This window comes from Paroedura picta, chromosome 6 (assembly GCF_049243985.1).
Source record: "Paroedura picta isolate Pp20150507F chromosome 6, Ppicta_v3.0, whole genome shotgun sequence".
NCBI classification, from domain to species: domain Eukaryota; kingdom Metazoa; phylum Chordata; class Lepidosauria; order Squamata; family Gekkonidae; genus Paroedura; species Paroedura picta.
The window spans coordinates 84,857,690-84,871,437 of NC_135374.1; the positions used below are offsets into that span (position 1 = coordinate 84,857,690).

At 40.5% G+C, this 13,748-nt stretch overlaps 2 protein-coding genes across 3 annotated transcripts in view; one reads left to right on the plus strand and one right to left on the minus strand.

Annotated features, from left to right (window-relative positions):
• CYFIP1 (cytoplasmic FMR1 interacting protein 1) overlaps positions 1-13,748 on the plus strand; it is a 68,062-nt gene that overhangs the window by 35,710 nt on the left and 18,604 nt on the right. For both annotated transcript variants that reach the window (XM_077343393.1, XM_077343392.1), the window contains exon 23: positions 5,864-5,951. In XM_077343393.1, coding sequence (XP_077199508.1) covers positions 5,864-5,951 — 88 coding nt within the window. The remainder of the gene's footprint in view (positions 1-5,863; positions 5,952-13,748) is intronic.
• On the minus strand, positions 8,694-12,623 carry FNDC9 (fibronectin type III domain containing 9). Its single transcript, XM_077343407.1, has 2 exons — positions 12,310-12,623; positions 8,694-9,872 (listed from the first exon to the last, which is right to left on the minus strand). Exon 2 carries the CDS (start codon positions 9,759-9,761, stop codon positions 9,093-9,095), a length of 669 nt encoding a protein of 222 aa, XP_077199522.1. The 5' UTR covers positions 9,762-9,872; positions 12,310-12,623; the 3' UTR covers positions 8,694-9,092.

The window sequence follows — 13,748 nt, forward strand, 5'->3', positions numbered from 1 at the left end:
CAAGGCGACAGTATACAGCCTTGCCGAACTCCTTTCTCAATTTTGAACCAATCGGTGATTCCATGCCTGGTTCTCACTGTTGCTTTTTGACCTGCATATAGGTTTCTCAAGAGACAAATAAGATGTGACTTGCAGCCTACACTTATGTTTGACTAGGTTGTTTATTGATCTCTCTACAGGTCCTACAGACAGTCCCCCCCCCCCCCGCCATTGCTAATAGAAACTCATACTCCACTATTCCTCTTTGTTAGGGATTATGCCTTGGCTGTCTTACAAAGTGCCTGGCAATTAGGGTGACCCATGTGAGGCTACTATATTGTTTTTCCCTGTTCTTTTGATGGATCCTTTCCAGGGGATCCAGACTGTGTTTCCTTCTGCCTTCCTTAGTCTTTAGTCAGTTCTTATTTTGCCATCTCTTTTTGGGCTTCCACTGTTACTTTTCTGGCATTTTACATGTTTATATGTGATACCATAACAGAATTCGTATTTTTTGTGTATTTTTACCTTTTAGGGGAAGCCCAGGACTGTTTTTCTTTCTTTCTGAGACAGACCTAACATGCAGTACAAAACCAAAAAGGGAACTAAAAGCCCAACCTGACTGGACAAGTTAGAAATGTAAAGGCTGAGCTACAGAAAAAGGTTTATATTTAAAATAAAAATATTTATTATAATTGGGTGCACATAATAAAAATTTAAAACATTGATAAAATCTGTTATATACTGCAGTGGTCCCCAACCTGCAGGCCGCGGCCCGGTGCTGGGCCACGAAAGCCATGGCGCCAGGCCGCGGCTCCCTCTCCCCGCCCCCCCTGCAGTAAAAAACTTCCCAAGCCGCAAGCTTGCGGCCCGGGAAGCTTCTTACTGCGGGAGGGTGGGGAGAGGGAATCAGGGCCGTGCCGTGCACTGCGCATGCGCCATGTGCGGCCGAAATTGCACATGTGCGGCACTTTTGCGCATGCGCGATTTCAGCCTCGCATGCGCAGTGCGCGGGCACGGCCCCCGCTTGCGCAATGCGCAGGCGGGGCAGTTGCTCTGCCGGTCCCCAGCCTCAGAAAGGTTGGGGACCACTGATATACTGTATATGATACAATCAACAATAACACATGGAAATAGTAACACATGTGTTTTGGCCCTAAGGGTGTTCCTCAGTGGTCAAATAATTTAAAACACACTTCTACAATAAAATAACATTAGGGCTTGATGAGTGGCTAAAAAAAAATCAAAGGGATTCTCCAACTCATGTGTGTTGTATAAATGCTATCTAATATGGAGCCCACACTCTGAAATATTACTCAGAAGACCACCACTCTCAATGTTACCCAGCTCTCGTTCAAAAGTGCATTCTTATGTGTTAAGCAGGAAAAAGCATGCATTTTTCTCAGAGCACTTCTTTCAACTCTGAGTTATTGTCACGTCAAATGTCTCCTTGCCTATAGTGTGAAGACCCTACTGTAAGTAGGTGTTCCCCAGTGGCTTCTATGCAAAATCGGCTTGCCACTTTTACCTAGAATACTAGACATACTTTACTTTTGTCTTTTATTTTAGTGCAAGTACTCCAAACAATTAAGGAATACACTGCAATTATGTTTTAATTGTCTAACAGAGTCTGATTGGAGGTCAATTGGAGGCCTTACAATGGGACATTCCAGGCGCTGTCCTTTGTGCTTCTTCCCTGATAGGAAACCCTGTCATTGGAGAATTCCGTTCTAATCCCTTGCCAAGACGATCTGTTTTTAGATTTCTTTATATGGCTGTATTGCTGCGTAGATTACTCTGCAAGCTGCACAAGGTTCAGTTATGGTGCATCCTGTTCATCCTACTCTCTCAGTTCCATGGGGCCTGCAAGACGGAGCTCTTCTGCCAGGTGTTTGGTTGCGGCTGAGTGCAACAAGTACCAGGGAAATTAGACCCCCCTCCCCAGTTGCCATGCTCAGGTACTAGACCGGCAGGAACTACCCCAAAGCGTGTCCATCCTCAGCTGCTGCAACATCTAATTCCATAGCATTAGAGGTCTGGATGTATTAATTGTTACCGCCATCTTGGGTTTGTGTAATATTAAGTTGTTTTATTGAGTTGCTGTTTTTATGAGTTGTGATTATATTGTTTTATTGCATACTAGAAATTAAGCCCATTTTACCTAAGAATAAAATGGGCACTAGGCAAGAGTGCTCGGGGAAGCCTACGCAGGGTGAAGGCTTCCCGGGGGCTGGGATGGGGCAGGCAGCGTGGAGTGACCTGGGGCATCCCTCCAGCACCCCAGGAGCGCCCCTGGGCTGTGTCCGGGCCCCAGGAGCAGGCTGGCCATGCCAGTGAGGCAGCAAGGCTGCTCCCAGAGCCGGGAGAAGGCCGCCACCCCCCCACCCACCCAGAAGGCTCCCTCGGCCTTCTCCTGGCTGGAGAAGGCCAGGCCCCCCCCCGACCCGGTAGTGTCTCAGGGTGTTCTGGCGGGGCCAGGGGCCCCGGCCAGTGGTAAGGGACCCGGGGAGGGGAGGAGAACCCAGGCCGGAGGACTCACCACGCAGGCTGATAGGTCTGTCTGCGCGGCGAGTCCCCGGCTGGGCCAGGCGAGGCCGGGGCAAGTAGCCAATGGGGAGCCACGCTTCGCGGCTCCTGATTGGGCCCTCCACGTTTTTATCCCGCACAGGGTCCACCCTAACTCCTCCCCAACAGTCCTTACCCTTTTATTTAATCTGCTCCGCAGGAACGATTTAAAGATGTTGTAAACCGCCATGAGCCAGAATTTCTGGGAATGGTGGTATATAAATTAAATTATAAATAAATAGATACCTGTTTTTACTATCTTTATTATTATGGCACATGTCTCCTTATTTTCACACTTGCTGACAACTTGGTGCCTTCCACTTTTCTGAGTAGTGAACACCATTTCTGCACTACCAGATACAAGTGAAAAAGAGTCTCTACTAAAGATGTAACAGGGTTTGGACCCTGCTTCTTGTGCTGTTGATTATGTTTTGGCCACTGGTTGGGACACAAACTCTCTAAGCGTTCATCTTCCTTATTGGATTCCTGAAAATGCTACAAAATGAGAGCTATTACCGCTTGTTTTGTTTTTGTACTTCCCTAGTGCTTCTTTTGGAATGCTATTTTTTTTTTTTTAGTATGCAGCATTTGCAACCGTAGAATGAGGACATTGGGAGTTCTAACTTAAGTCCGCTCCTGCCCTGTCTTCATGTTGCACATCGCCAGTATCCTCACACATCCATCCTTGTGGGTTGGTAGAGGCTATCATAATCTATCCTGAGTGCATGGCTGCTCTTTGCCACTTTATGTATTATGGCTGTCTTCAAAAGAATGGTGTTTTTTCCTTGCCGTGTCCCTGCATGTATTTCAGTTAAGACACTTGTAGAGAGCTTGCTGCTCCATTATAAGACAGTTTGCAGTGAAGTGATCTCTTCCTTTGAGAGATTCACACCCACCTCCTTCACTCAGTGAGCTTGCTAATCTCCCAGTGTGGGACTGCACAAAACCAAAAAGATGAAAACAAGGTTGCACTTAACTGTAAATGTTGCTCATCAAGTGGTCTTCTGTGCAGGCACACATCCCTCCCTCCTGCCCTGCTGTGAATTCTCTGGAACATTGGTTTCTTGGGGTCTCCAGTAGTAGCATGGAGAGAACTGCAGGAGTGGCGCCATCCTCCTGGTGATGTTATAATTTTGTCAGGAAAGCACCAGGGGGAGGAAGGGTGCTCCTAATCAGCTAGAAAGCTTTGCAAATCTTTTCCATAACTGGCCTGTGAAAGTGCAGTCCCCATGGGTGCCTGAACAGAAAGCACTCAATGAACAATAGTTACAGATTAAGTGCAAGTTTGTTTTCTCTTTGACAGTGAATTTGCTTACCCTTTTCCAGCTATATTACTACTAGACGGTCTAATTTCCAAGCTGGCCTCATCCAAAACATCAGTACAGTAGAGCCACCCATGTACAGGGGAGATGGTTATAGTAACACCTGAAAACTTTAAAGCAAGTGTCCACATTGCAGAGGGAATTAAAAATCCCATGGAATAAATTTGTGTTGTGTACACATGCACAGGTTTTTCAGAAAAGCCCTGTGTGAGGACTTGGGGTGGAGAATGACTGTAACATATAATGGTAGAGCAGAAAGAGGGAATAGGATTTTCCCTGATTTATGAATCCTTGACGATTCCACTTGTATTTTTTAAAATGCTAATTTTTCTGTTTCATTTATTTTTCATTTTGTATTTTGTTGCTTTTTCTTTCTTTTATAATTTGATTTATATCATGGAAATCTCTAGCAATTTTATCATTAGTAAAGTGCTTTCAAGCATTCAGAGCTCTTCTGTGTATGTCTTACAACAGTGTTGTAGTGCAAAGACCTCTATCAAGAATGTCCAGTTAAGATTTAAAAGTTAAATTGTCTTGTTTACTATGCTCTGAATATACTTGAAAATAAAATACTTCAGAAGCTGTTTTGTTAATTGTACTCCCCCCCCCCCCATACTGATAACGGGGCTTCAGTTTGTGTAATCTACTTGTTTTGACTGCTTAGAGCTGTGCTGTTGCAGATGGATAAATTGCTGGGACACTCATCATCCAGAGATTAAATATCAAGACCTGATTATCTTGAAGCATGCCAAAACCTACAGTCTAGAAACAGGGCACCAAAGTAGATTTACCCAAATAATGTTGTTCATTATAGAGTAGAGGAAGAGAATAGATCAAATTTAAAGTTAAATCTACATAACTGTTTTTAAAATATTTATTTTGGTTCAATTCTTCTAATATGGATGTTTGACAAAGGGCTGGAAAAGTGCTCTAAAACTGATTTATTACGACATCTGTTGCTACAAAAGCATATATACCAGTTGAGAGCAAGCAACATATTACAGCTGACTGTTGGGTTCTACTTCAGTCCCTTTAACGTTTAAAAGGATTCCAAAAGACAGCCCAAGGATCAGCTGTGCCAGGGGGAGCAGACTTTTTGTGCTGGTTTGGCTTAGGGCTGGGGCCAGCTTCTTGTACAGGAAAAGCCATCCCCAAAAACTACTGTGTATTGCATTGGGTATCTGTGTTAGCTGAGATTTAGCAGATTCTGGGACTAGCTGAATGGCACTGTAGGAGAAACCATCCCAGCCAGGACTACATGTGGCTTCTCCTGCAGAGCGGTTTGAACTGCGCAGTAGGGACAGCCATCCCAGCTAGGTTCTGCATGCAGCAGGGAGAAACTTTCCCAGGGTATGCAGTTCCTGGGAAGCTGAGCCTACCCCAGGATCAGGCTAGGGGTTTTTTTTAATTATTTTTCTTTGTGGGTTTATTGGACCTGAAAAAAATTCTGGATTTTTGGAAAATCCCAGATCCTAATATGCCAGTATTGGGAGCCGTGATTTTTCAGAAATCCTGATTCTTTTTCTGATCCAGTAGACCCAAACCAAAAAATACCAGTTAAAAATTTTGCATAACCCTAGTATTGAATAAGGAGCACAAAAATCTAACACCAGTATTTGTGTATATATTTATCTAAAAAAGACCTTATAAAGAATGTACATGAATTTGCTTATCATACACAATTTTTCTAGGATCATGCAGTTTGTGTCTGTAATCCACATGAACTTTCCCTTTGTGAAAAATATCAGCTATATCAATAATAGATATCTAGTCAGCTTGGAGTGATGCATGCTTAATGTAACATTATTTTTCTCTGATGTGGATATTTTTTATTTATACTAGAATACATTAATGCTGGGATGCCTTTGAGCAAGGCCTAAAATGCCCCTCCATATTTCTTAGAATGTCAGGACCAAAATGCCAAATTATGAATAAGTAGGTAATTTTTGAAAATAAATAAACTGCAGTTGCCTGAATATAAATTATCTTTATTTTTATAGGTTTGTTCGAACCGTATTAGCCTTTTCCCAGGAATTCCAGAGAGATAAGCAACCTAATGCACAGCCCCAGTATCTACATGGATCCAAGGTTAGACCTTCTTTTTATTTTTCTGCCTTGCTTGTGACCAAAACATTTGGAAAAAATCCTCTTGATCAACCTGGAGTTGCCCCATCTTGTATTGTGGAAGCAGTGCCTGATCCTGTGATCTGTCTAGTCTTGATGCTGCTTCTCCAAATGGTTATGCTTGGCTGTGGTCATTATTACTGCTCCCTACTCACCACACCATCAGTAGCTAGTGTAGTTCCTCGCTTGTCTTGTTTATTGTTTACTTTTAATCCTTCTTTCATGAAATACAGCAGACAATGGCTTACTTTGGAGAACCTCAAGGGAACAGGAAAAAATGGTCTTTGTTGCCTTTCTGATCTTATGCTGTATTCCCTACACCCCATGAAAAGCACTTTCTGAACATCAGGTAGGGGATGACTGCATTGGGAAGGGACAAACCCGTGGAAATAGCTCCTTCTCCACTCTAGTTTTTCTTCTGTTCATGTGTAAGTAGGAAAATGCTGCTGATTTTGCCCTCCCATTCCATCTAGTACTATTTCAAAGGTTCTCTGAACAGTGGTTCTTTTGGGGAGTGAGGACAGGTACAGGCTGCACCAAAATGATGAAAGCATCAAAGACATTGGCAGTTTTTGGATTCGAGCCACAGTTTTCAGCATTTTACAATTCATAAATTTTGCTGTCTTTTATGCCCAGGAAATGCAATTCTACATTGGCTAACAATTATGCAAATTATATATTGCATCAATAGATAGATGTTTAATAGGCTATGTTTTGGAAGTCCCATATTTCAGCAGCTGAAATAAAAATATTGTTTGGTTTACAACATGTACATATATAAGTTACATGTATGTTTAAAGTGAAATATCTTTTGAGAAGCTAAGTTTAAATATTCTGAAGCAATACCTGAGAGCTAAGAGAATCAGGCTGTCTAAAATAAATCAGTGACACTGATTAGAACAATGCTTCCTTTTGTCCATGATCCTCCGTTCCTCATTGTGAAAGGAAAAGGGAAGTGCTCATAAACCCTGATCCACGCCTGAAATAAATTGAAATAACAAGAAATAAATCCTGTTACTCCACTTGGTTTCCTAGCTGTCCAGAAAAAAAACATTCAGTCTCCTAACTGGAGTCAAATTAGGGTTCCCAGTTCATGGCATGCAGCAATGACAATATTGCCGTGGAGACTGAGACCCTGTTGCAGACTTTATGCTTTGAATGGGGGCCCATGCTGTCCCTTCGTTTGTGATTACTTGAGAGATTATGAATGAACCTGAAGGCTACAACTCTTAGAGCCATAGGCCCTGAATGTTGTTGCGTATGTATGGCATGTCCTAAGAAACAGGGTATCATGAGAATTACAAGTTTGATTATGATATGCTGTAACCTGTTTGCTACTACTATGGATATTTTGTAGAACTGATTGGGCTGGCTCCAGGAAGTAGTGTGATATAGTATTAGTGGTAGGGAGCATATAAACCTGCACTTGAGGGATGCAACATGCTTTTTCATATGCTTAGCCTTAGAAAGCTGTTTCAGACAATTCGATGCATTGGATATCTGAATCGGGTCCATATGCTAGACTCTTCCATCTGGCAACCAAATTTTAACCCTCTGAAGTTTACTACATACATATGGAGGATGAAAAGCTTTTTCCTTGGGCTCTGGAATGAAAAGAGGTGCTATCTAATGAACATTTGAGTGACTCTCTATGATCTATGTTCAATTTTTCATTATCAACCTAAGGTTGTTCTGGTGAAATTGTTGCTACCTCTCAAAGACGGTGATATGTATCTGGAACTAAGGAGTTAGATCTAAGATCTAACATGACACTTAAGAGAAGAAAAGTTGCACAATGAAGCTTGTTGAATGGGTCTGGATTAATCAGAGGCAAATTGTGGTGAAACATTTACTCTGTGATAAAACAGTTTAATTAATTGTATCCGTTTTAAATATTTCATTCACATTTTGTTTGAAATTTTACTCATGAGTCACAACACTGGTCTGTAACAAAAAATGGAATGTTGAAAAAATTGTCAAAGTGATCTCGTTAATCCTGTCATTTTAAAAGCCGATTTAGAGCCAGTCCCCATCCCCCGTACCTGTTTAAATATTCATTGATTAAATGCTTCCCTAAGGGACAACACCTCAGTATTTATTTGGCAGTTATCTTTTATGGCACCTGAATTAAGTCTGCGTGTGTATGCATGCATGCTGTTTACAGCATCCTAGATCATCCACATATAAATCTACTTTGTTATTAAAACGTGAATATATCACAGATGACTTGCACTTTGCTGACTAAACTAAAGAGGGTGGGTCCATTTAGCAGTTTGAAAAATTGTACATTAACATAAATGCATTTCAGTAGAAACATCTGGAAATGACAGCAGCAACCACTTTAGCAGTTGTGCGTTTTTCCTGCAAGGGCATATTGACTTAAAGTGTGCACAGGACAGTACAGCCATTTAACAAAACACAGGTCTAACTTCACAAACTGACTTGCAGGTCTTGAACCACAGTACCACGCCTGTTAAAAGGTATTGTTCATAACATCGGCATTAAGAAGTAGAAACTCAGTTTGATATAATGGACAATGAGGAAGATCATAAACCAAATACTCCTTCTCTTTGTTGTCCCCCCTTCCCCAATCCCATTACCTACATATCTGTTTGAAATATCATAAAATCTGCTTTCTGTGACCTCAAATGAATATCATTTAATATCAGGTTTGTAGGTGTATGTATATAAAATTTCCAACATAGGTTTCTGTAATTTTCAGTTTATGCTTATGCTACTTGAGGTACAAAGAAAGTAACACTGTGTAGTTCAGGAAATTTTGTATTCATGTTTCTTGAACCACAGCCCTTCACAAAGGAGAAGATTCTAAAGCAAATATTCTTAATGTTACAAAATACACACTATAGTATCGCGTTTTTGCAAGCTTTTGGACATGTCTATATTAGCTTTTTTTTTTTGTACCTAGGAGACTATTTGGACTTCCAGTTAAATAATATGTAGATGTGATGCATTAGCTTTGTGTGAGGATTTAGAAAAGCAGTTGGTTTCAGGAGTGCTTCTGTAAGCAGCTATTAGGTAGGTTTAAATATACGTATTGTTTGCGTACAGTACAACATGTACAGTGGCTCACCCCAGCTAGGTCAGCTATTTTGCAGCAGATTGACATATAGACAAAGGCACAAAATCCTCGCTTTTGGAATGCAGCATGGAGGGCTCCTTAGCTGCTAGAGGATTGGCAATTATGGTAGCCATTTGGACACCATCTGCATTTCTAATCTCCATTTGTTGGCCAGGCTGGGCTTCCTTGTTAAGCCCTGTCGAACTGTACAATTCGTTTTTTGTCCATGCCTCTTCCTTCTCTCCCAGGGGCAGGCTTTGTGTCTCTAGACGCTCTCTTCTTTTGCGCCACCATATATGCAGACAGCCATAAAGAAGGATACCAGCAATGATGAGAAGCAGGACAGAACTGGTTAGCCAGATGCCCACGGCTAGGTCTTTCTTCTTGTTGCTTGTGGAAGCTGGATCTTGTTTGGGGGTGTTAAAAATTCGGCATTGGTCATTGGATGGGTTCGCTGACTGGCAAGTTACACACAGGATGTAAGTTGTTAATGGAATCAAGTTCTCGATGACAAATGAAGAGCGGCTGCCTGGAACTCTCTCCTCTTTTTGAAACTGTTTTCTGGTGTAGCCCGACAGGGTTTTATCCCAGTTGGGGTTGTACATAATGCTGTAAAAGCTGTCAGCACAGCTTGCCATTTTGGGCCAGATTACCAGGGCTGTGTTTCCTGTTACATTTTGTACTGTCACTCCCATTGTAGGTTTTTCTTTATTCTCTCAATATTTTTCTTCAGAGAACAGCAATGACTGTCAGGATTCAGGAGACCCAGAAGTTTCAAGAAGCAGATTTCAGGGGGATCATAAGCTCTGAAATTTAAGAAAATAAACTAACGCCAAATGAAGATAAACAGGAACCTGCATTTCTAAGAAGGCTTTTTGCACACTGTAGTATAAAACCATTTTAATTTGTAACAAAAGGAGACCATTTGATATGCAGGCATTTTACATTCTTGGCTCTTCTCCTCCAAGCCAGGAAAGTGAAAATGTTCTGATAAAGTGAGAGTTTTCAACGTAGAAATACTGCTGTATCTAATTTATACATGCAACAAGTAATTCACTAGTTCTTTGAACTAGTTTCAAAGAATCATAAAGTTGGAGGGAAAGCTAGGGTCATCTAGTCCAACCCCCTGCAGAATGCGGGAAATTCACAACTACCATCAGCATAAAGTTATCAGGCTGCATCTCTAGGACCAGCATTGAGGGAGGGGTGGGGATCAAGTTGCAGAAATGTATTTTTATTTACATTATTTATAGTCTTCATTTCTTACAAGGGTGATTTCACAGTCGATGCAATTGACAGATGGGACATTCAATAAACAATGCAATAAGATGAGGGTTGTAGAACTGACCAAGTTTAAAACTAGAACTGAATCAAAGCATAATTATTAACATGACGCATTAAATGACGCAGAATTCCATAATAGGATCCTAGTTTTAGGAAGCTATACACAGTAGTGTAGACCGGTCTCTAATTTTCACAAGTAACTTTGTGAATCATTTAGTACAGTGCAACTCTATTTTCTGCATAGAGAAGACCTCTTGAATAATTCACTTTTGCCTTCTAGCCATGTTGGTCTGAAGCAGCATGACAAAATATGTCCAATAGCACCTTTAAGAACAACAAAGATTTATTCAAAGTGTGAGATTTTGAGTGCATGCACTCTTCAGAAATTTTTTGCATTGTTTGTGAAAAGCCATGAGAGTAAGAGCCTTCCTGACTTCTTCAGGAAGGTCATTCCCTAAAGGGGGGGAAGCACAATGGAAGAGAAATGTATGGGCAGTTGTTGATTTTGCCTGCTTTGAGATAGCACCTATAGAAGACCGTGCTCTGATGAGCAAAAGGGGAGGGGAGACAATCCTACTCTGCAGACAAATATACTTCTCTCCATTGGATCCAATAAATAATATGGAATTTGATAAAATATCACTTAGTGGTTTCTGCCCACTTGGAAATCACTGGCAACCCTCTGATTTTGAAAACTTTGGGTTACATCTGAATTTTAAAGAATTTAGCCTTCAGATAACTGGGTTATCCAGTTTTTGGAGGAGCTTTATTTTGACTGTTACAACAAGCAGTACAAATGTATGAGGGTCAGTTCACAGAATTTTCTTAGCTGATTTTCTCCAGGTACGTCTTACCTGCATATGCCTATGAAAAAAGTGCTTTAGTATTTTAATATACAATCAAACATCCCTTGTATGTGAATCCCTGTGATCTCAGTGCAATAAATGAGCCAGAGTGATCTATATAAATTGTAACCCTCCAGTATAGGTGAAGTATTTTACACCAAACCGGTCATAACAACTTGAAAATAATCTTTGATTTAAAACCATCACATTGATTCTTTTTTAGGACGAGATATATTATGTGAAACTGTAAAATATTAAATTGTCTGTAGAATTATACTCCTGGTACCCATTTTAAAAATCAGGCAGGTTTGTTGAAAGAATGATTTTGCGGATGAATTTGGAATGCAATACTGAAGCGGTGATTGGGACCATGTTGAAGTATTACACTAACGTTATTGCAGACACAAGGGAAGATTTTGCCCTGTTTTACTGTTGGGAATTTCAAGGTGATATTAGGATAGCTGAACAAGTAAGAGTGTAGATCCTCTAAGAACCTGTTTCACTTCATTGTAGCTTTTGTTTTTTGATCCTTAGGGGGACAATGAATATTTAAGTAAGCAATTAGCATTTTCTGAAAGCATCTGCCTATCATACAGTATTTGAGAAGATAGTGAGTTCCCCTCAATTTTGAGACCTTTGCTCCTTTTTCTTATAAGCCAAAGGTAAAGCTCAACCAGCAGAGAATAATCATACGGTTTAACACATTGGATGGAGCAACAAGCATGTTTACAGGAAGGGTACATCATAAACTGAAATTATATTGTATGTTTGCTTTCATTTCTGTTACTTTGCTGATTGCTTTAAGAGTGACTGCTGTTTAGATTATCCTTTTATTTAACTGGATTAAATACAGCCCACTTTTATTTAATGCAGCCTACTTTTAACTGGGTAAGATAAACAGATGTGCTGATTTAAGGGATGAGCTGCTTCTTCCCCACCCCTTCCCTACATTTCCTCTTCCTTCAAAGAATAAACATTTTTGGCATCTTTCCTACCCTCCTCCTCGCATATACATATATTGCATTAAAATGTACAGTATATGGTAAAATGTGCTTAAATGTTGGAGGGCAAATACTATATAATATATTATCAATGTTTAAAAGTCCATACTTACTGTCTGTTTCTGATGTAGAAATTCTGAGGTTTCCTTGTGATGATATTGGGGTAAAAACAGCAATCAGGTTTCTAGTAGTTTTCTGCATGATTTGTGGTTGCTGATTTTTCTTCCTGTAGGTCATTTGGACCAAGTTCTCATGGCTTGACTCTTATAGGTGCTCCTGTGCATTGATGAGGCCTCTTTGTTATCTACATGAGAACATCTTGTCTTGAGTGCTCTGTTGCCTAGGTTTTCTGAGAATAGGTAAAGCCAGCCTTCACTTTCTCTTGCTTGCTTCCTGGTAGAGAATGCACCGCTCTACTGTGCTGGTTAGATTCTGCTTTTGTGTGTCTGGGCTTGCTTTGATCCGTGACATCATTACTGAACTCCTTGGGTTGGGGAGGGAGGCGCATAGCTTTAGAGAGCTTTTCTGCCTTGATTACCTTGAGGTTGCCTCTCATACAGTTGCCTTTAATTTTCTGTCAGCCTGTTTTTTTTACAGACTTCTGTCTTATAGTACTTAACTGACCTGTACCCTGATAGTTTCACAAGGCTTTTGAAGTATGCTAAAAATTCTCATATTCCAAATACTCAATGCTGGGCTGGCTGATTTAAAAACAAATATTTATGTAATGTTCTCTTCACGGGACATACTACTTACTCCTTCTGCCCTGCTCCTCTGTTTAGAAAGCTTGACAAGTGAACACATGCCAAAGTGATTGCAGAATATAAAAGGAAAATGCTGCTGAAATTCAAGTATTTACAGGTCCCCCACAGTTATATTTTCAGAATTGCTTTTTTGAAGCTATCTGAAAAATTGTGGGAAATCTTCAGTATCAGTTAGTAGGAGCCATACTTAAAATACTGTCACTATATTATTTTCCAGCAGTTTTAGGAATGGTAAAAGGAGAAAGGAGCTTATGTTAGCTTTGATGCTATTTTTACCAAGTATATATGTAAACATTGTTGACTGACAGCCGTCGCTGCCAGTATTCCTTCATGATCTCTTTGTGTGTTATGTTTGCGCATTTACTGCAGTAGTAAGCATTAATTGGTAACTTTATGTTTCCATCAACCATTAGCACGATTTTTTAATTTCATTCAGAATACTCTTGCGTATGGATTTTGATAATCTAGTGGACATCTGCTCAGGTAGTTTCTAGTTCACAAGAGAATAAAAAGGTAGTGTGTCAGTTTCTCATGAAATATCTATATGATATAGATAGGACTGCAAGGGCAGTTTTGGAGGGTGTAGTTTTTTTCTGATAGTGTTTTCTGCCAGCTAGCAACAGAACTGCAGGGCATGTCTCTACAGCTATTACTGAAGCATGCTTGCTAGAAAGTAAGCTCCCTTGAGGTTATTGGAAGCAGATTACAGTTACAGAGTGTTTATGGTCTGTCTACAAAGCATGAAGAGTAGGAGAATAAAATGGTCTCAATTACAGTTACTTCTCTGT